Below are 22,653 nucleotides of genomic sequence, written 5' to 3' on the forward strand. Positions count from 1 at the left end.
CTTTGGATCATGAGCCCTTCCTTTCCTTCTCCATACTTTTCTCTTTCCATCATTCTGGTACAAGTTAATCTTGCATCAGAACTGGTCAGGCTTTTTTTTAGAGGTTTTTTAGCAAAGTCTAATCTGGCCTTTGTGTTCTTGAGTGTTACCAGCGGTTTGCATCTTGAGGTAAACCATCTGTATTTACATTCATGAAGGTGGCTCTTGATTGTAGACTTTGACAATGATAGGCCTACCTCCTCCAGAGTGTTCCTGACTTGGCTAGATGTTGTGAAGGGGTTGTTCTTCAATAAGAAAAGAATTCTGCAATCATCCACTTTAGTTGTTTTCTGTGGTCTCCCAGGCCTTTTGGTGTTGCTGAGCTTGCCAGTGCATTCCTTCTTTTTAAGAATGTACCAAATTGTTGATTTGGCCCTCCTAAAGTTTCTGCTATCTCTCTGATAGGTCTGTTTTGGTTTTTCAGCCTAATGATGGCCTCCTTCAGTTGCATCAACACCTCTTTGGACGGCATATTAAGAGTTCCCATGAACAGCTACCAAATGCAAATTCAACACTTGGAATCAGCTCCAGATCTTTTATTTCCTTAATTTATCATGATATAAGGAGGAAACAGGCCACAGCTGGCCATGAAACTGCTTATCAGTCAATTGTCCCATTACTTTTGAGCCTGTGAAAATGGAGGAACTCTGTAAAAAATGGCTGTAATTCCTAAACGGTTAATGCAATATTTTTGTTAAACCCCTTGAATTAAAGCTGAAAGTCTACGCTTCAGTCACATCTTGACTGCTTCATTTCAAATCCGCTGTGGTGGTGTACAGAGGCAAAATTACCAAAACTGTGTCACTGTCCCAATATTTATGGACCTGACTGTATATATATATATATATATATATATATATATATATATATATATATATATATATACACACCAGTTAAAATCAAAAACACCAGTTTTGATTCAAACAGGTTTAAAAATAGAAATGTACACAGAGGTGGTGGGTTCAGGTCTCTCAACAGCTGCAGATGTGGGAAAGGGAAATGGTGGATGGTGGGGGGACCACTTGCTGAAACACACACACACACACACAGCGAGAGAGCGATCCTCCTCCTCCTCCTTCTCCTCGCCCCCTCCCGTCTTGTGCGAGCGTTCTGCCAGTGCTGCAGTCCAGAATGTTTTTCTTCTCTGGCGAATCGTCACACTCCGGAGCAGAGAGACGAGGAGAAACAGAGCGAGAGAGGAAGGACAGACGAGTGAATGTGTGTTTATCTGGAAAAGACTGCTGTGTGTCGATTCGCGCTGTGTGCGTGTAGCTGCGCACACAAGCTGTTGCTCTCGTCAGGGTTTTGGTTTTTGTGATGAGTGTGTGTATTTTCAGGAGGATTTCTAAAAAGCTGGAACGGTTGGTATGACGAGCTGCGTTTAACAAAAAAAACACGCTGTTTTGATTGCTTTGTTAGGTAGAATAGTAGTAGGTTGTGAGGTAAATTCTTTCCTCACTAAGTATACAGGTTGAAATTGTGAGTGTGTTTTAGATCTGTCCTCCACAGTGACTGTGTGTGTGTGTGTGTGTGTGTGTGTGTGTGTGTGTGTGTGTGTGTGTGTGTGAAAGGTGTTTCACTGGATCGCAGACTCTCTCAGCTTAATATTAGGTTTGTTCTGTTGAGCTGACAAATTGATTGGCTTGCTTTGGGGCCGGACTGCACTCAATTTGTGTGTGTGTGTGTGTGTGTGTGAGAGAGAGAGAGAGAGAGCAAACTGCAGCCATGTCTTTCTAATGACTGGCTGCATGCTCCATGTTTTGGCAGTAGAGGAGAAACAGATGTCCTCTCCAGGTTTCTCCTTGCAGGACACAATACATCTTTGTCAGAAGGAGAGCGAACAGAGTAATTACGTACTGCTCTCTCCGAGACAAACACACACACGTGGCAACGTGTTGTTGGGGTGAGTGTGGTGTGTTTCGACTGCTTTTCTGAACAGCTGAGGCTCCTCTCCTCTTTCTCAGTTCCTGTAGTGTTTTTTTATTTCGGGTTGTCAGCTGGTTTTTTACGACACTGATTTCCAGCAGATCATTTGGGTCACAGGAGTGTGAGCTCACTGTGAGAGATTTACAGCCGTGTGTGTGTGTTGTGTGGGGTGTGTGTGTGGCGCGGTGTGATTATGCTGTGTCCGGCCTCCTGCCTCCCGCTCCTGAAGGAGCTCTCTCAGTGGCGTTGCTTGCTCGGTTGGCATCGCCAGCACGGTGTGTGTGCCCCGAGCTCCAGCCGTCCCGTGTGTCCCACCAAACCGCTGCCTGAGAGCGAGGTGAGTACGGTCCCTGGGGAAGCGCCGTCCCTCAGAGCATTTCATCATACAGCTTCAACAATCAGGCTTGTTGTTGTGCACCACTTGTAAAGATCGGTTTTCACCTATGCTACTTAGATTTTATGGGCTTTGAATATTATTGAAACTATCATGCATATTCAAAACTCATAATATTATGAACATTATTCTCCGGTAAACGTTTTAAGTGTGTAAAATTGAGGTTTTTTTTTGTTTTTTTTTTTGGTGCACCAGTATGGACTTAGTAATGGTGTCATTTATAGTGATGCCTTGCATAACTTATATAACTTAATATGACTGGAGATGGCATGATTCCACTTCTTCTTTTCCCGATACCGACCCTTGAGAATCAGCTGAAAAACTTCTTAAATTCTTAATTTTTTTTAAAACTGAAACACAGTATGGTTAAACTCTTTCACACAAAAATTACTTGGCTTGTAAATATAATAAATAGAATAAAGTAGAAAGTAAAAATATAATGAAATCAATCCTAACAAAAGAAAAAACAGTCAATTCTACGTTCCAAATATATATAGTGCGGCCATGTGTGTTACATTTGGTGTGTAGTTTAATATCCTGGGTTTACAATGCCAGTGCGTTATACCCCATGCAGTGAGCATATATTTCAGCTTTATGTTTATTAAAAAAAGAAAAAAGGACAAAAAAACACCTTCTGAAGATGAATTGCATATTGTTAATGTGAATTCCATAAATAATACTGACATGAAATCGTGATGTCTGAGATGTAAATATTAAATCTGAGCCAAGCTGAACAATGTAATTATGATTTTGGCCAGAGATGGCGCTATTTCTGATCTCCAGGTGGGGAAAAAATGGTGGATCGGATACTGGAGAAAAGAAAAGAATGAACCTGTAACAAATAGAAAAGGTTGGATTTGGGTTTGGACTCAAACATGACATGATTGTACTTTTTCTTAGGATTTTTTTTAATTACTTGTAATTTATTATATTAGATTTTTGTGCAAAAGCTGCAGTTTTAAGCGAGTTGTGTTTTTAGCTACACATTTGTGCTTCAAAAAAATAATCATTTTAGACAAAGAAATGAATATCGGATGGATGTAGATACCGGTTGATGGAATGCTAACTTTCATTCTATTTGCGACAGTATAAAAAGGATGAGCTAATTGCTAATACTAATAATAATACTAAGAACTAATAAATATAACTAATAACTAAATGGTCCTCCAAAAGAAAATTGCACTTGTCTTTAAATGAAATTGGCGTTATATAAAGCCAAATAACTTCATGTATATGATGTGATATCAGTTAATAAATTACTGGTGTTCAGTGTTTGACAGAAAAATGACTCAATGTCGAATTTTAATAATTTTCCCATCATGCACCATGCCCTGTGGTTTTTGATCATGTTTATGAGAAACAGTGCCACAATGGAAGAGACTAATCACGTAAGACTGAGCTTGGATTCAGCGTCCATCCAACCCTTCTAACCTAATTACGTCAGCTCTGAAACTTTTAGCCGGATTGCTATTGATTCCAGATTAGCTAGCGCTTCCCTGCGGACGCGGCACCGCCTCGACCCGCCCCGCCCAGCCCGCGATGTCCCGCTACTGATTACGGGGGGAATCAGATTCCTGCCGCCTGGTGGAACTGCACACTCTCCTGTGTGTGTTTTTGGGAGGATGATCCTGCTTATAGATCGGTCTAGTTATGATTTCCCAGCCGCCTTGGAGTCATGTAGAGCGGCGTCATTTCACTGAGGAGTTTTATACCCACAGCACCTGTGAGGAGCTTCTCTCTCTCCATCTCTCTCTTTCTCTCTCTCTCTCTCTCTCTCTCTCTCCATCTCTCTCCCCCTCTTCCTCTCTCTCCCTCTGTCTCTCTCTCTCTCTCCCTCTGTCTCTCTGTGGGGAGGTGATAGTAATGATGGCATTGTGACTGTTTCGGGTTTTCTCTCATGGGTCCTGAGTCACTCTCTCTCTCTCTCTCTGTCTCTCACTCTCTGTCTCTCACTCACTCACTCTCTCTCTCTCTCTCACACACACACACACACACACACACACACACACACTGTTCTTTTCAGCTGATGCCTCACTGACACTTGATGGAGAGCAGGTCATCTTGTCGCTCTGCACTGACAATCAATCGTGTCCCAGTTTATCTTTGTAGGCCAGAAAGCTGCGATTGACATTTAAAAAAAATAAATTGTATAAAATGCTTCCACTGGAGAATTTCAGATTTTGAATCTGCTCTAAGATTTGCCTTTTTATTTTCTTAAAGCTGGAAGTAGAAAGTGAAGTACATGCTTACTGACAAAGATTTATACTAAACTCTCAGTCTTAGGATTTAAAAAGATAAAGGAAGGGAGGAAGGAAGGAAAGAATGGAAAAGAAAAGAATGTAAGGAAACAAAGGAATGAAGAAGGAAAAAGGAAAATGAAGGGAAAAAATAATGAGAGGAAACAAAGGAAGGGTGAATAAACCCAAAGGAATAAAAGAAAGGGAAAGGAAGAAAGATAAAGAAGTGAGAGGAAGGAAGGAAAAGAAGAAAAGAAAAGAAGACAAAGGTAAGAAAGAAAAATGGAAGGCAACAAAGGAAGGATGGAAGGAAGGAAAGGAAAAAAACAACAAAAGAAATGAGGAAAGGAAGGAAAGAAAAAAGAGAAAAAGGGAAGGCAGTGAAGGAAGAAAATTGTGGAAAGAAGCAAAGGAAGGATGAAAGAAATGAAAGAATGAAAACTGACCTTTTTGGAATAAATAATTCAGGAAAGCGAACTAGTTTTCAGTGCAGTTTTAAGGTGAGTGAGTGAAGTGACGCTTTTCTCTCAAGCTTTACTCCGTTTTAGGACAAATAAATTGAGTAGAAACAGCAAAATCATTTTGCTTCACTCTGATTGTAAAAGCCTCTTTGAATTTCTTTTGGATTTTAACAAATGATACGATAAATACAAAGGGTGAGTGAGCGTGCGTGCGCGCGTGTGTGTGTGTGTGTGAGAGAGAGAGAGAGAGAGAGAGAGAGAGAGAGAGATTAACATTGGAAGATGTACAGTATAGAATATATTTAACATTCTGCAATCGAGATGAAATATGTGCCCTGTTTTGAATATGGCTTCTATCAAGAAACACATTTGACCTCTAAACGCAGCTTCGCTGGTTAGCTGACCTCCTGGGATGTGATTTGCAACTTAAATGCGGAAATGTGTCAATAATTTAGTAGCCAAGCTCAGAGACTTCACAAGGCAAGCCTGGCAGAGAGTCAGGCTGTACACGAAAGCGAATGCCAAGTGAGGCCTCCCGGAGCCCCAGACACTGGCTTAATTAAAATAAAAGCGCTAGAGGAAGCTCAAGGTGGAGAGAGGAGGGGGTCGGGGGATCGGCAGCTACAACTGCTGGTGACGATGCTTTCTGTTTTTGTGATTCAAGATTAATTAGCTTGGTGGTCGGGCTTCTTCTTATTTTTATTTATTTTTCTTTAATAAATAAATAATGATAAAGATTCGGGGTGTTATAGACTTGAGATCTCAACAGTACAGGAATAGAGCAGCCTTCAGATTTCCATTACACACACACACACACACACACACACACACACACACACACACACACACAGACCTCAAGAACCCATTTCACAACAAGTGAAAACCTCTCACAAGTCACATACCAGATACAGGAGCTAATTCCTATCATTCATATCATCTCATCCTCGGTTCAAGTAAGAGAGAGAGAGAGAGAGAGAGAGAGAGAGAGAGAGAGGGAGGGTGGGCTTTATCACCAGCATACTGCTTGGGGGATTACTGCACAAAATCCTGTCTTCCTCTAATTAAAAAGAAAGATAAGAGGATAACTGGTCAATGGGGAAATGACTTTGCTCCCAGAATGACTTTTACCTCAAGACGTTCAAATCATTCGAGTCAGAATTGACAAGTTGAGGAATCCAAAAAGGATTAGAAAGATGACTTCGAGGGCATTTGGACGTTGGCCAGGTACTAATGAAAATGAAAATCATTAGAGTCACAAAATAGGCACCTGCAAGACATGAGATAGAAGGGTTCTTTTGTTCCTCAGCCACTTCTTAATGGACGAGGTATTGTCAGTAAATGGTGGTGCGGTCTCTGGGAGCTCCTGGATTGCTGGATAGAGACTGTCAATCATAGATTGTTTGCGGAAAGGTTGTTGCCCGTTAAATTCTCTCCAGGACACAATAACAACATTAAACGTAACGCAAGGCTATTCATTTATATTTTAAGGTATTATTATGTATTATTTTGATTAACACTAATAACCTTGGCTCTGAGAAAACATTTATTATTATTCATTGATGTTGGGCGAGGATTCCTGGGGTTGCAGTCAGTGCTCCAGTTCATCCCAAAGGTGTTCAGTGGGGTTGAGGTCAGGGCTCTGTGCAGGACACTCGAGTTCTTCCACTCCAACCTTCACACACCATGTCTTCATGGAGCTCGCTTTGTGCACAGGGGCATTGTCATGCTGGAACAGGTTTGAGTCTCTTGGTTCCAGTGAAGGGAAATTGTATTGCATACAATGACATTCTATATAATTGTGTGCTTCCAAATTTGTGACAGTTTGAGGAAGAACCACATATGTGTGTGTGGAGTGATGGTGATGGTCAGATGTCTACATACTTTTGGCCATATAATGTATTTATTATACACATCTGAGAGATCAAGAGTAAATAACTTTCTTCCTCCTACATGTCCCAAGCTTGCTCGGGTGGAATGAAACCAGACAGCGGGGCATATTGGAGTTTGACACATGGTCTAAACGTGTCACTTCTTTGTAAGTGAATTGTGTTAAGCTTGCAGACTCACCGCTATTTCCTTCATCAACATGACCTTTGAAAAAGTGATTTCCGCAATTCATCACCCAGTTTTCCTTAAGCTCCATTGTCCGTGTTTGTCCTCTAATTCCCTGTGGTCCCACATTTTTAATAGTGTGCACTAAACCCAGTGAACAACAGCTCATTCTTGCGACTGTGCTAAGCTGATGAAATTCCTGGGAAAAGATCCGGTTATCAGGTTATTGCAGGATTTGCACCCTTTGTTGATACTCGAGTCCAATCCCCTAGTAGTTGTTGCCTGTAATGGGCACCGTGACTTTGGGGAGCGAACTTGCAATGCTTGCATTTCCTTGCATCGAAGGCAGTGCAACATTCATATTTGACCTTCACCAATCCTTCCTGCCTTAATAATCTAGGAAAGAGCCTTGCTGTCCACCAGAGTAATTCATTTTCAGGTGACTTCCCTGGTCCATCCCGCTCATATTTCCTAACAATGGTTCCTGTCATCCACATTTAGAGAATAAGGAGCTGACCTTTCATGACCCAATTCAGAGCAAGACTTGCATGTGGTGTAGGATGTAGCAGACATGAACCTACTGATACTGGCACTATAACTAATTTATACACTCGTCTTCCCTCTCGGTTCCCTAGGCACTGGTTGTAATCCGTATCCTTCATCTGCCCGCCCTCCGCCCCTCCAATCTCTTTATCTCAACGTTGCACCTCCCTTTTTTTCCTCCTTTGTTCTGCCCTCATCTTCCTCTGTTCTTCACACACCTCAGCTCCAATCCTACCTTCCTTGCCATTTTATAATTTATTCTGTTTGATCCTCATCCCCCTTATTTTTTCATCCATCTTCATTCTGCTCCATGCTTTCTTTTCGTGATGTGTCTTTTTCTTTCCCAGTTATTCAAAGGCCTGGTTTATACTTGACTTTGCGTGTGCATGCCGAAGTAGCGGCACGTCAAAGCCAAAACATCTCTGTTCATCAGGTTTCCAAGTGATGATAAACGCACCCTCAAGCCCTGTTGCTCATTAAAGCCTTCTGCCGTCGTCGTGATTGTTGTCATGAGCTTAAATGGGTCTCAAATCAAAAACTATGACCTTACATTCAAAAGTATTTACTAATCTAGAATATCCAGAAGAATGGTTTCACAATTCAGACTTTTAGGTAGGTTTGAAGGCTACAGGAGAGGTTTTTAAAATTCAAACACTAACCTTAATAGGAAAACCGCTTAGTGTTAGTACTCATTAACTGTTGAGAATAGTGCACAAACATGTGATTTGAGACACAACACTAGTTTGTTTAGACTTTTTTGGGTACAGTGTCATAGGGAGCTGCTGTTCATGTTGGTACTGCACTACGCAGATGCATAGAGTTAAATTCTGACACTCCAAATGACAGCAGGATACACGCGGCAGCCATCTTGCATACACATATGCGTACATAAAAGCAAGTATATTCCAGATTTAACATGTCGTCCCAGTTCTTATTTGCCTTCTTCTCCTTCTCTCCCTCTCTGTAGTATGCCTCGGCGGGTTGCCTGCTGTCGCTGCACCACAGTGAGAAGCCGGAGCATGAGGAGGTTTGCGAGTTCCGCCCATACACCTGCCCCTGCCCGGGCGCTTCTTGCAAATGGCAGGGCTCCCTGGAAGCGGTCATGCCCCACCTCATGCACGCCCACAAATCCATCACCACACTGCAAGGCGAGGACATCGTCTTCCTGGCAACAGACATCAACCTGCCTGGTGCGGTGGACTGGGTCATGATGCAGTCCTGCTTCGGCCACCATTTCATGCTGGTGCTGGAGAAGCAGGAGAAGTACGAAGGCCACCAGCAGTTCTTTGCGATCGTGCTCCTCATTGGCACTCGCAAACAGGCTGAGAACTTCGCCTACCGTCTCGAGCTGAACGGCAACCGTAGGCGGCTCACGTGGGAAGCTACGCCGCGGTCTATTCACGACGGTGTAGCTGCAGCAATCATGAACAGTGACTGCCTCGTCTTTGACACCTCCATCGCCCACCTGTTTGCTGACAATGGCAACCTGGGCATCAATGTGACCATTTCCATGTGCTGAGGTGGCAGTCCGAACTCCACAGAATGGCATTTCCCAGGGATTGACAGTTGTACCTCGACAGGTTGGGAGATGTATGCATTTGTGTACGTGACTTTTCAAGAATTATTCTTCGCAAGATGGTGCACAAACGGCTTCAGTCCGAGTTAAGGTATGGAACATGGCCCTGTCTACAGCGGGACGTCCGCAGCCAAGACTCCATTTGCTACGGTCCAGCGGCTGGAGCTGGGCCTGATGACGGGCCTCAAAGAGGTTTTTTTTTTTTTTTTTTTTTTTTTTTTTGCGAAAATCAAAGCACGGCTGCTTCACACAACATACGTGTGACATGAAATTTTGCACTGACTTTCCAAATCGAATCATGACTGTGTAGCTGGTAAGATGTTAAGTGTGTGCAGCTCGCAGTAAATGGTGTACATGGTGGAAATAAAGATAACTTGCAACTTGACTGCACTTGTGAGCCACCAGGTCTGTCAGGCAAATGCACGACTTCTTGCATATTCATCTGTTTTAGTTGTGTTTATAAATGTTACTCATTTCTCACGTCATCACCACCACTGGATAATTATGGAAACTTTGCCTGGTGTGAACGACACGTTGGTGGAACTTGGTATAAAAGAGATTTCTAGATAGTCACCAAGCATACCCTTCCTCCAACCCGGAGCCAAGGTTTTGATGATTAATCAAGTGAAATAAACACAGCCAGTTTTTCTCGAACCCTTTCAGCCATACGCTATTCCCCATATCACTGAAATAAATATCCTCATATACTGTATGTTTTGAATCTTGATACTTGAATGTTTTCGAACTGTGGTACTCTGGGCTCGGTATCGTACGTTCGTAGTCCAGTTCCTGATGACTGCATGTAAACAATATGAGCCTGCATGCTAAGATAAATGAGCATCAGCTAACTGCTAACTGCTCTTGGATGCACATTAGCTGCATTGGAGCAGTCCAGGGTTTCAGGATTGCCTGTGTTTTGTTCTTTACCTATTTTTTTTTTTTTCCTTTTCTAAATGATCAAGATGACGCAGTTTGTAAATATTCACAGAAAAAATAGTTTTGTTATTTGCTGTGTGCTGTTGTTCTGTCTCTTTAAATGGGTTGTTTAGTCTAGCTTGATTTGTGCTCCAGCTTTTTAAACTGCAACTCTGAGAGATTATTTGGGACACCTTTTTTTATTTTTATTATTATGATTTTTAACACATTTCCTAGGTGAATCAACCTTGCAGCGCCTTACTTGTATACAACCCCAACCTTTCAGAGCCCAACAGGGCTCCTGCTGAATTTCAGGTCTGTAATCCAGGACTCTGAATTAAAAGAGCCTTATTCATAAATAATGGCATTATGGGGAACAAAAAAAAGATTGTGAAACATGCTTTATAAAACCTCCAGAACTCCACAGCAGTAGCCTAGACAAAAAAAAAAAAAATCCAAACCTCTACACAAATACCTCTGATGTCAAACATGTCTGTAAGTGGACTGCATCGATCTCAGGACCCTGGTGGTCTTCAGTTTAACAAAAGCATGAATTCTCTCAGCTTCACAAGTCATCCTTCTCTTTCTGTCACACTTATTTAAATAACTAATGTAAATGTCAGTCCGTATTGTTTCCTCCGGAACGGTATCCAGTCGTGGTTATTTTGTGTCTTTGTGTTAATGGACTTTGTGTGTTGTGTAAGACTTAAAGGAAATGTTCAGATTTATTTTGCGAGCTCGTCTTGCTCTCGCCAGCGTCCGCTTTCCAAATATGGTTTTAATCACCCAGTTGTCATGGCAACTCGATATCCTAATTAGAGCGATGGATAATAGAGCGTAGAAGTGGTGTTCCAGACATTCGTGAAACCCACAGTGATGCTAAATTACACAAAATGTCCCCCGCTGATGAATTTCCTGCGTATTGAATCCATTTCGCCAAAAATTACACAAATTAGGGCTGGTCGATGAGACACAAATATCACTCCACAATACATGAAGGTGTTTCTATGATACAAGATCCTCCATGATGATTATTTAATGTCTAAATAAATGACTTCAAACTGAAACGGAAAATTAATGACTTCTAGTAATTCTAATGAATACCGATATTAAATAAAAGATCATTTACAGTTACCTTTCATTACAGTTTTTTTCCATTTGAAAAATTCAGCACGTTAACATCAAATCAACTGCTTTCTGTTTCGTAATTATTCAAAATAAAAAAGTTAGAAGAACATATCCCGACGCCTGTGATGTGTTGGATTGTAACAGACTTGTAATAAACGTCGACAGCGACGCTGTTTTATCAACTGAGGAATCAATAGTGTTGCCTGTTTCTCGCAACTCATCCAAACTAAAGCTGGTTTTACACTGTACGATTTTTTTATTTATTTTTTTTTTTTGCAGTCGCAGACGAAAGTCGCACATTGTAAATGAATTCCTTAGATGCGGGTGGAGATCAGTGGTCTTAGCCTGTTTCTTGTGGGCATGGAGCGAGCGCTACTGTTCTGTCCATCTGTCCAACGTTTCTATTTCGTTCTCGTGAGAAATTTTCTGCGCTTGGATTCGTATTAGATTTGTTAGCAGATTACTAACTGTACTAGCTACGTACACTCACCAAACGCACCAGCGATCTCTGCTACTAGGATAAGATGAAACTACGGTATTTGTGCGTCAGACAGTATATGAGAACTAATTGATAAAAATTTAAAGTTGTGAGTGGGGAACTGAAGCGACGTCAGACTATTTGTGCCATACGATTGGTCTGAGGAATCATTCGAGCTAATCGTTTGGATTTGTCACTTTACCGTATTCTGAATAATTTGCGTACAACTGAAATGATCTAAACTCACGTTGCTCATCGCACTGTCGCTATAATCGCAGCTCCGCGTTGCACGCATAGATAGAAGATGAACGGTCACCTGTTGTTATTTTCACTCGCTAGTCTGAACGTATAATGTGACGTGCTCACCGGCGGCCATTTTAGTTCCATTGTGACCATAGACAGTTGATGACAAAGTTCTGGAAGTGTAAGAAATTTTTCATCTCAGTGTGTGAGCGCTGTTACGGCACTCGTCTGAAAGCCACCAATAGGAGGACGGAATCAGATGATGCGATACTTACAGTGTGGTGGCGGCGGAATGTAATGAAACATTAATTAACATTAATGAAACACTAATGGGTGGAAAAAATAGATACTTGTTACCTCAAGCTCACTTTCTTTTTCTGCACCAGCTTTTCCAGATCCTGCTGATTGATGACGTAAACAGAACGTTGTAATTTTCTTTATCTGTCGGATCTTTATCGTATAATCAGACATGGAGAACACATTGCTATAGCACAGTTTGTTAGAATTCGGCCAAGATTTTATCAGGAAGTCGTACAGCATGAGTAACAACCTGTTAATACAGAATCGCACAGTCTAAAACCAGCTTTAGATGAATAACGAGCCGGTTCTCTGCAGGTGAGCCAGTCTTTTACGTTTATCGATTCAGCAGACGTGTTTACCCGAGGTGACCTACAGGTCAGGCGGAATAGAGGGTCCTGGTCCTTAGATTTGAACTCGGAACCTTTTAGCACAGATCCGTAAAAAACTCAGTAAAGTGAAAGCTCAGCTTCTATGCATTTTATTCTGTTTATCCCTCACAAAAAAAAAAAAAATGATAGCTGCAGGAATAGTTCATAAGGACTGTAAATCCACAAAGGCTTCATGCACCACAAGATGGAGGAACACCTCACGGCTAATTGGGTTTTCTTTTCCTTTTTGTTTTTCCCCCCCTCTTAGCTGCCCGACACACACTTTGTCAAAACGGCGCCAGGCTGCTTTCTAACCCCCCGACATTATACGCACAGCGTAATAGGACTGGACACTGAATAAATTCATTTTGATGAAGGGAGCAGGTGGTTTGATGATGAATTTGCCGCGGTTTGCACGCAAGGCATCAATATTCAGTGGCTGGATCTCAGCTAATAAACTGGGGAAATTGAAAAACTTTAATTGTAGCTTTGGAATAGAAATGCTAAATTTCCATGGCTGAGCAACTGGCGAATCAAAACGTAGCAAAAACATTTGTTTGATGATTTCCAAGCAGAATTCAAAATAACCCGTAATACTAGGAATGGGCGATATGACAGAAATATCATATCATATGATCCTTGAAGGCTTTGCTACGATACACGAGATGTATCGCGATATACAGGTTTGCTGACAAATTGCCAGAAATACAGTAGTGTTGCAAAAAAAACCCAAAAAACTTATGTTTGTTAATAATAAACAAGTTTATAATACGTTTTGTTGCCTTTTTATATTTAAAAAATATTTATTTATTAAAAAATTAACACAAAAAAAATAAAAATATTTTAAAATATAAAAAAATTTACAATTTTAATGATTAAGGACAAAATTTTAACTGCTTCCAGTCAGGTTTTTTTCTGTTATTTTTAAGTGTTTAATTTTCTACAAAAAAATAAAATTATCAGGATATATCAGAAAAGCGTGTTGTGACATTGTTATTACGATATTGATATTATATCATCGTATCGCCCAGCCCTACTGAATACATGGGTTAAAAATCGACCTAAATCGTGTCCTAAAGCAAAAGCGAAAAAAAGGTGCTTTGTTTTCTTTGCTTTATTTTTATGATAGTTTCTGATTTCTTTAAATCTGAAATCTTGTCCTGTTTGCCGAAGTTGAAACAGTTCAGCTACTTCCAAAGACCTCAGTTTTTATTAACACGGTGTTGATTACGACAGAGCAGAGAGAAGAGATTTCAGAAGAAAAAAAGAAAGTTATCACATCTCCATGTTTCTGCTTAAATATTTGTGCAACACGTGCTACCTAGAAACGGACTCGTAATCACGTTAACAACTTCTGTGCGTGTAATCGCAGGACGTTGAGTAAGAATTTAAAAAAAAAAAAGTGTGGAGATCGAACAGCAGATAGCGCTTAACCTTTGTCCTGTCATCTTTTTTTTTTTTTTTTTTTAACGGTTAAACATTAATTGGGAAAACGTTTACGCTCTCCAAATTCTAACGACTCAGCATTTTTCCCGCCTCCTCATTGGTGGTTGTGTTCCAAGCTCGTAACCAATCGCAGCTTTGCTCTCTTTAGTAATTTATGCAGAGTATATTTGTGTAGTTTTGCTTTTTTCAGTGATCATGTGGCTGTAAAGATGATTTGATTGTAATAATAATAATAATAATAATAGCAATGAAGAAGTGCTGTTAAATTCCTGTTGAGCGGGTACAAGATGATAACGTGCACATCATCTGTTCAGTCTTGTGTAACCTGTTTTTTTTTTTAAATAATAATAAAAATACTTATCAGCTATTTGACAGAACTAAAGTTGTATATGGTACCACTTATGATTTTTTTTTTGTTGGGAATTTCTGTACTAGTACCATAAATCTATTTTGCTCTTTGTATCACTTGTATCATTTGTATCAATAATAAAATATTTATATGTCAAATGACACGTGTGTAAAAAAAAAATCTTTTATTTACAATATTTGACACAAACACACATATTATGATGTCACAACACTAAACAGGAAACTCAAGTTGGATCAAAAACAAAACTCCAACTTTGTGAAGACGTTTGTTTCAGTTGCGTCTGTATTCTCGGTCAGAGTCTCGGTCTCTCCATTTTTCTCTTTCTCTATCTCTATAGTGTCGTTCTCTGTCTCGTTCTTTTTCACTATCTCTCTCTCGATGTCTGTCCTTAACTCTCTCTCTGACTTTCTCTCTTTCTCTGTCGCTTTCTCTCCCCCTGTCTCTCTCTCTCTCTCGCTCTCTCTCTCTGTTCTCACGTGGACGCTGCTCGTCTTTCCCTCTCGCCTCGTCTCTACTCTTCCCCGTCCTCCTTTCGTCCTCTCTGTCCCTCTCTCTCTCTGCTCTCCTGTGATTTCCGTGCTGATCCTCCGGTCTTTCCCGCGAGTCCCTCGTCTCTTGGCCTCTGGACTCCTGCGCCCCCTTCAGGACGTACTTCTCATAACCCGTGTCCTCTTTCTCCTTCTTCACTCTCACAGCCGGAGTCGAGGGAGAGTCGGTCTGCGTCGCACGCCTTTCCTCTTTGGATTCCTTCTTCTTTTCTTTTTTCTCCTTCTTCTTTTTCTTCTTTTCTTTTTTATCTGTTGGTGCACATCACATAACACACATGTACATCCTCCGTAATGCTTTGTACTCCTTCATGAAAGAATTGCTCGGATGTGTTTCAGATGGCTTACCCTTTTTTGGTTTCTTCAACGGTAAAAGACATTCGTCCTCTGATTCCGACTCGGATGAAGAAGGCGCTTTGGGAGCGCAGCCTTCCTCCCTGAGTTGTTTGGTCACATCGTCGATGTCGTCTGAATCTTTGGGTGGACGGTAATTAGACACGTGGTCCACACGTAACGTTCGGCCTTTAATCTGCGGAGGCAAACGTGACGTGGTGCCGACGAGGGACAAAATAAACACACGATGTCACGTCACGTACTTTCTATGAAGGACTTATATATTCATAATATATATTCATAATTCATATTATACTCATTGTTGTAATTATTTATTAAAAGCCATTACAGTTTATAACTATATTTATAACACAGTATTTATTAATTGTTTTCAGAATGCATTATAAGCAATGTTTATAACATGTACAAATGCCAAATCCAGTCACGTTCAAAGATTAGTCTTAGTGCGTTGTGTTTTTTTTTTAAGTAGTACATATACAGCACTAAACTGACAAAAGCGATAGAGTTTTGTAGTAGTAGGATTTTTTCCATTTATTAAAGAAAAAAAATGTGATACTGGTGTTATTACATAATGCTAGCTAGCTATAATATGTAATGAATTTTTATAAATAGTTATAACAACTAGTATGCATTATGAATGCATTGAAACATGATATAAATGTGTTCATAGTTCATTATAAATATGAAAGCGAATAGAAAGTGTAACTAAATTGTAGCTCACCTACATAACATTGCCAGAAGTTCATTGGTTTATGTTTATTGGTTAAGTTTGTCATTTTTTTTTTTTAAAATGCGCTAAAATGGCATCTCGTACAAATCAAACCCATCCGATACGGCTCTTTTTGGTTCTCTGTTCAGAGTTTAAAACTGTAACCAGCGTTATAAAGTCGAGTAAAGTGTATAAAGTGTGAGTCGAGTGTTCGGTGAAGCCGTGTTTTACCTTAATGCCGTTAAGGTTATCCACTGCCAGAATTGTGCTTCTTTGATCCTCATAGCACAGAAAACAAAAGCCCTTAGACTTCCCCGTCTTCTTATCCCGCACCAAGTTAATGTTGGCGATCTCTCCGTACCTGCCACGAAGAGAAGACGCAGAACGAGTGGTGTGTTTTTCGCTAACACTGGTGAGGAGGAAGAAACAGTGTACAGTAAAGAGAAACTGAACGTACTGTGAGAAAACGCAGATGATGTCTCCTTCGGTCAGCTCGTACGGAAATCCACCTGCAGGTTACGACAAAGTCACGTTGGCAGGGAGAAACTCTAATCATGGCCATGTTTATAGGAATACAGCACTGGTTTTCAACCTAATCTCCATCCCAGGCATCTGTAGCATAAGCTCTGAGGGAAAAAATGTAACGTGTACCAAACACTGGTCCCTGGAGTGGCAGGAAAACATCTTCGGTATCTTTAGTTAGAGAATATAATGGTACCGTATTCCACTGTACCTTTACAAAAAACAATATAACACACAGTGTGTCTCACTGATCGATCTTTTACTAAAGTCGTGTGTAACTTTAGTGTTCCCACCACTTCTGGGTGGGACAGTAACTCCGCTTCACATCAGGCCACATCAGGCCACACTGTCGTTGATTGTTTTCCTCTAACACCACACCACAGGTGTTTTATTCCTTACACAGTTATCACTGCTGATAGATCAGCTTTATTTAAGCATGGCCAATAATCTGATAAAGGTTTTTGCACTCTAGAAACCCAGGATAAGCGTTTACAGAGTTAAGTACAGCTCGTAATGTGTTGCATGTTTACATTATTTCAGTTTTTTTTCCTCTCACCGATGAAGATCCAGGCGCTGTCCTTGTACTCTGCATGCCACGACACTGAGTCCTTAATGCCGAGATGAGCTTCTTTCTCATTCAGTTCATTGATCAGCTTCACTTTGGTAAGCGGACTGGGTATGGAGAGCAACACACACACACACACACACACACACACACACAGTTAGCCTGCTAGCTTAATAGCTAGGATCTCACACTAGTGGCTAAGCGCTAAGCTAACTAGCCAGCACACGCAGTAGACAAACTGATAGTTTATTAACATCCAGCCATATTATTCATCATGCTCAGACATAACCTTTAAAAAATTAATACTATTAACAAGGTTAAACACTGAAACTCCCGAATCCTTACTTCATTGTAGGATTGTTTTCTTGCTCACACGCATGTACTTCCGCCGGCAAATTTCGAACTATGGGCGTCTCATTATTTACTTCCGGGTGGAAACAATGTCGCTCATGTAATATAGTCCCCAAACTATAAAAATAAAAAAAATAAAACTACAAAAATAATAAACAGTAATGAAAACAATACACTGTACTTGTAGTACAGTATTCTGTATTATATAATGTTTTTCATTTATGCTTTAAATAACTTTATATATAAAATTAAATATAACTAAATTTAAATATAAAAATCTTACCACAAGTTGGTGTTAGCTCGTGACGCTAGGTGGACAATGACTATAAGATAGAGGATTTCTGGAAAAGTCCTACTAGCAAACATCATTATCAAAGATCATGTACACTATATGGCCAAAAGTTTGTGGACGCCTGACCATCAGACCCATATGTGGTTCTTCTCCAAACTGTTGCCACAAAATCTGAAGCACACAGTTGTATAGAATGTCTCTGTACTCTGTAACATTACAGTTTCCCTTCACTGGAACTAAGAGGCCCAAACCTGTTCCAGCATGACAATGCCCCTGTGCACAAAGCGAGCTCCATGAAGACATGGTGTGTGAAGGTTGGAGTGGAAGAACTGGAGTGTCCTGCACAGAGCCCTGACCTCAACCCCACTGAACACCTTTGGGATGAACTGGAACACCGACTGAACCCCAGACCTCCTCACCCAATATCAGTGTCTGATCTCACTAATGCTCTTGTAGCTGAATGAACACAAATCCCCACAGCCACGCTCCAAAATCTAGTGGAAAGCCTTCCAAGAAGAGTGGAGCTTATTATAACAGCGAAGAGGGAATAAATCTGGAACGGGATGTTCGAAAAGCACATGGGTGTGATGGTCAGGTGTCCACAAACTTTTGGCCATCTTAAAAATCTAATTAAACTCAGTGAATCTTTTGAAGAATGGATTTAACAAAATCTAAAAGTAAAATTATAATTAGTAGTTTGCAACTGAACTAAATTTAATGAAAATTTATTGTCAGATTGAATATTCACAGCTCCAGAGTCCCCAGTTTGATCCTGTATGATCTCCCAGTGTCCGTGTGGGTTTCCTCTGGGTTGTCTGGTTTCCTCTCACCTCACAAAAACATGCCAGCAGGTGGATTGGTGACTTTAAATTGCCTAGGTGTGAATCACAGTGTGAATGTGTGTGCGTGTGTCTGGTGATGGGCGATGGACTGGAGTCAAAACTGAGAGTCGAGTGTGTCCCCTGTTGTGCCCAGTGTTCCCAAGATAGGCTCTGCATCCAGCACAACTCTGACCAGGATAAAGTGAATACTGAAGATGATTGAATGAATGACTACACACATAAAAGTCACCTATGTCAGGATAATGTAGGGTTTCTTAGCTTGCACATCTTTAAGCTTTTTTTCCCTGGCTCTCAACACACCTAATCCAGCTAATCAGTGAATTATTAAAGTAAGTAAGTATTAATGTTTTAAAAGGGCTTGTTCTGAAATTGGTTAAAGTCTTTATTCCAAGAAAAGCAGTAAAGAAACACACATGAAAAGTACCTCAAATATAGACTCATCCTCATATATCCAACTTTTACAATATATACAATCTTGAACAGCATTTTTACCCGTATTGCATTTACTACCTTTTTGTGTGAGGCGTTCCACATGTTCCTGCTCCCATTCTACAGGATCCCAGTGCATTCCAATACTCATCCCAATCATCCCAATGCACCAGCAAGCTGTTTCTGTTGCCTAAAGTTTCTTTTACCATTTTCAGATTATTGGACCAAACTGTGATCATGCATAATGCTCCCTGAACAATGTATTTACAGTATCAGAAATAAATGGTACTTTTCCTTGTTTCTGGGGTGGTACCATCACCGTACCTTTGTGCATCTTTCACCTGGAAACGAAAATAATTTAAAGATACATAATTGGACCTTAAGGACTCCTGATGTAGATTTTAAAAGTTTTAATCTCAAGGCTAATAAAAGGTACACCACATGCACCTTCCCAGGTAAAAGATACACGCTAAAGGTACCACAGTTCAGTTTAATAACTTTCTTTCAGTATTTCAGAGTGTACCAAGGTACAGAAAAAGTCTTGTTTTAAGTGAATAAGTTAATGTCCTTCATGAATTGGATCGTACTGTGTATTGTGTATTGTACTGCATATGGCAAAAGGTCCTCAAGATTGGATTTGAGAACCCCCTTTTGAAAAACAACAAAAAACTATGTTAACATGTCTGTATTTATACAAAATTCACATACAAACATTTGAATCATGTTAGACATGGTCATCTTTCAAAGAATTACATTGATAGTGCAAACAACAGGAATTGAGACATCAGGCCATAACTGCTTATGGTCTTCTGATTTCAGTTAAGTAGAAGAAAGTGAGCCAAAAAGTCAATAAAGCCATCTGTTCTATTGCATGAATAAAAGAGGCAGACTCTCAAGACTCCACATCCATTATGGGATACAGCTCTTTTCCGGTCGTTGATGTGAAAACACTTAACCGTTTCCCATGAGCACCAGACTGAAAGGACTGAAAGACTGCTGTTGTTTGTTACACAGAGTATGGACATGTTGACACAGCGAGAGGTACCGTAGCAGGCTTCCTAAAAATGAACTGACTAGGTAGTGCAGGGTCTAAAGAGTTCTGGTTTGAGTGATCATCGTCTGGTCTGTGTTTCCCGTAATACTGCACTGACTGACTTTAATAAAAGCAAACATATCACAGAGTTGTTGTCGTACCTCCCTCTGCCAGAAGGCATAAACAAGAGGGTTGATGAGGGAATTGGCGAGCCCCAGCAGCCAGAGGTGGTTTTCTAAAAAACGGTAAAGCTTGCATGGTGGACACAGCACCTGTATCACGCTGACTACAAAGAAAGGGCACCAGCAGAGGGTGAAGCAACCCACCAGTACAGTGACAGTCCTGAATGCTTTGACGTGCCCCCAGTAACGACTTGGCAGGAGGCAGCGGGTACTCACTTGCATGGCTTGCTCAATGCGCCGCTGATGGCTCCAGGCGATTTTTAGAATGTCAAGATAGAAGTAGATGAAGACCAACATTATGGGGAAGAAGGTGGCACAGAAGACTATGATGATGCTCTGAGGGTTGACGACAGAGAAGAGGGTGCAAACGCTTTCATACCGGCTGTGCTGCATGTTCTTTACTATATTGGGCAAGAATCCTACGACTGTCGACAGCAGCCACAAACACACCAACACGCCGGCTATCATCTTGGTGCCCATGAGTTGTGAGTAGCGTAGTGGCACTTTGATGGCCAAGTACCGGTCCAGCGAGATGAAGAACATGGTGAAGATGGATGCGGCACTGGGTGTGATGACGAAAGACATGCGCAGCAAGCACATTTCCTTATGCAGCGAGACCGCGCGTCCTTTAACTGCATCAGTAGCGATGGCCGTAATAGCCAGACCCACTAGGATATCAGCGATGGCCAGGTTTAAGACAAAGCTCCAGCTGTGACTGCCCCCCTTACGGATCAGCAAGACCAAAGCGATGGCCACCAGGAGGTTGGTAAAGATGATCAGAGTGGATTGAATACTGAGAATCCAGCCGATTATGACTCCATCTACAGATTCCTGAGCAGGGGTTGTGAACATCAGAGTAGGTGAAGTCACCTCCTCTAAGTAGGCATCCCTCACCACTGTAAAGGATATAATCCCATTCGGAGTGACCATCGTTGCCTTTACTGTCCTCAGTGTGTGAAATTTTCTCAGATGACTCTACATTGAATTCACATCACGCATGGTCCACAGTGATGCCACGAATTAGGCTGAAGCAGGAAAAACAGTGTCATATGTCAGAAGCTGGAATGTTATTTGGAGACGCCTCTTCTTGTCACAGCTGTGGTTTACCTGGTCCGACCCTTGTTCAGTCTGGCTGTCATCCAAGTCCCATCTCTGGTGCATACTTCCTGTTTGAAGATGCTTTTTTTTCCATCAACGTCCTATTTTGAAATTGAAGCATAACCCAAATATGATTTACATCCTTTAGAAATGTTGATGACAATGTTATGTTATTTTTTCCATTTCACAGACCACTTCAAAACTCTAGATATTAACAGACTATTAGAGTGTGTTATTAGTAATGATATATAGATACATTCTTACAAAGCAGATAGATAAAATACACTATCATGTTGTGTACATTTGTTAGTGTAGACCAGATTTTAGTGTAGTCCAGATTTTACCAAGAATGGACAAGTTCATAAAAATGTACCTCTTGATCTGCAAACACAAACTCTCTCATGTCTCTAATGTAAATAATATCAGTGTATATAAAATGTGACTTGTTGTATTGGTTCAGCTGTAATGTCTGTACAGTTCTCTTAAACAGAGTCACGGGGAAGAGGGAAAGGGCTGTGGGAAGGACTTGGAAGGGATTTCCAACAGAATAGCATCATTATCTGTAATATGAGTGTATAACCGTAACAGCCTAAAACTATTTAAAGGGCCGAGGTCAAGTGAAGTCAAGACACTCAAATGAAACTTCTTTTTGACCTTATGTTTATGTATAAAAATGGTTTAAAACCAAACACACACTTACACACACACACACACACATATATATATATATATATATATATATATATATATATATATATATATATATATAATGTATATGTATATATATATTCACAGCTACATATATTTTAAATGCCCCATTTAACTCCATAGAGTTATTAATGCACCTAGTGGTCAAAAGTGGAACTGCAACGCTAATAGAGGCAGGAATCACGCTGCCCCATTGCCCACGCTATGAACATTTTCATTGGAGGAGGGCAGTGGACAGGACACTTAATAACAGGGTTGCCATTTGATACCAAATTGGGCTAGTTTAAAAATACTACGCAGCCACCAAAATTTTGTTTTATAGCAAATAATCGGAATTAAATCTAATAGTTTTCTGCAAACAAAGGAAAAGTGTAAGCACAGGCAGTGTGTCTATGATGTACAGAACCATTTTTATTAGGAGAAAATCAAAGATCAGTCTGGGAGAGGAAAAGGTGGATTATGGAGAGGATAACATCCGTACATAAGAAATGCGTGTACACCACGGTTACCTTGTTTCTCACACAAAGGCTGGGAAAAAGAATAAAAT

At 40.6% G+C, this 22,653-nt stretch overlaps 3 protein-coding genes across 3 annotated transcripts in view; 1 reads left to right on the forward strand and 2 right to left on the reverse strand.

The window, feature by feature from the left end:
• The window catches only part of siah2l (seven in absentia homolog 2 (Drosophila)-like), a 26,991-nt gene extending 14,162 nt beyond the window's left edge, over positions 1-12,829 (forward strand). The window contains exon 2 of the mRNA XM_026938719.3: positions 8,620-12,829. Within this exon, the coding sequence (XP_026794520.3) occupies positions 8,620-9,171 (552 nt within the window). The 3' untranslated portion in view covers positions 9,172-12,829. The remainder of the gene's footprint in view (positions 1-8,619) is intronic.
• A 1,795-nt stretch (positions 12,830-14,624) lies between these two features.
• On the reverse strand, positions 14,625-17,614 carry rbmx2 (RNA binding motif protein X-linked 2). Its single transcript, XM_026938458.3, has 6 exons — positions 17,517-17,614; positions 17,163-17,278; positions 16,542-16,593; positions 16,316-16,445; positions 15,370-15,550; positions 14,625-15,273 (listed from the first exon to the last, which is right to left on the reverse strand). Exons 1-6 carry the CDS (start codon positions 17,519-17,521, stop codon positions 14,747-14,749), a joined length of 1,011 nt encoding a protein of 336 aa, XP_026794259.3. The 5' UTR covers positions 17,522-17,614; the 3' UTR covers positions 14,625-14,746.
• A 2,519-nt stretch (positions 17,615-20,133) lies between these two features.
• Positions 20,134-21,302, reverse strand: LOC113541812 (glucose-dependent insulinotropic receptor). Its single transcript, XM_026939005.3, has one exon. It carries the CDS (start codon positions 21,228-21,230, stop codon positions 20,175-20,177), a length of 1,056 nt encoding a protein of 351 aa, XP_026794806.2. The 5' UTR covers positions 21,231-21,302; the 3' UTR covers positions 20,134-20,174.
• Between the last annotated feature and the right edge of the window lie 1,351 nt (positions 21,303-22,653).

Source organism: Pangasianodon hypophthalmus, chromosome 15, assembly GCF_027358585.1.
Source record: "Pangasianodon hypophthalmus isolate fPanHyp1 chromosome 15, fPanHyp1.pri, whole genome shotgun sequence".
In the NCBI taxonomy this organism is placed as follows: domain Eukaryota; kingdom Metazoa; phylum Chordata; class Actinopteri; order Siluriformes; family Pangasiidae; genus Pangasianodon; species Pangasianodon hypophthalmus.

Excerpts from the sequence above, each read along its gene's own strand:
- rbmx2 (XM_026938458.3), bottom strand. Across the intron at positions 16,594-17,162 it reads CAGCGCCTGGATCTTCATCG|GTGGATTTCCGTACGAGCTG; the intron begins GTGAGAGGAAAA and ends CGTAACCTGCAG. Across the intron at positions 16,446-16,541 it reads ATCATCTGCGTTTTCTCACA|GTACGGAGAGATCGCCAACA; the intron begins GTACGTTCAGTT and ends TCTTCGTGGCAG.
- LOC113541812 (XM_026939005.3), bottom strand. The coding sequence starts at position 21,230 with ATGGTCACTCCGAATGGGATTATATCCTTTACAGTGGTGAGGGATGCC.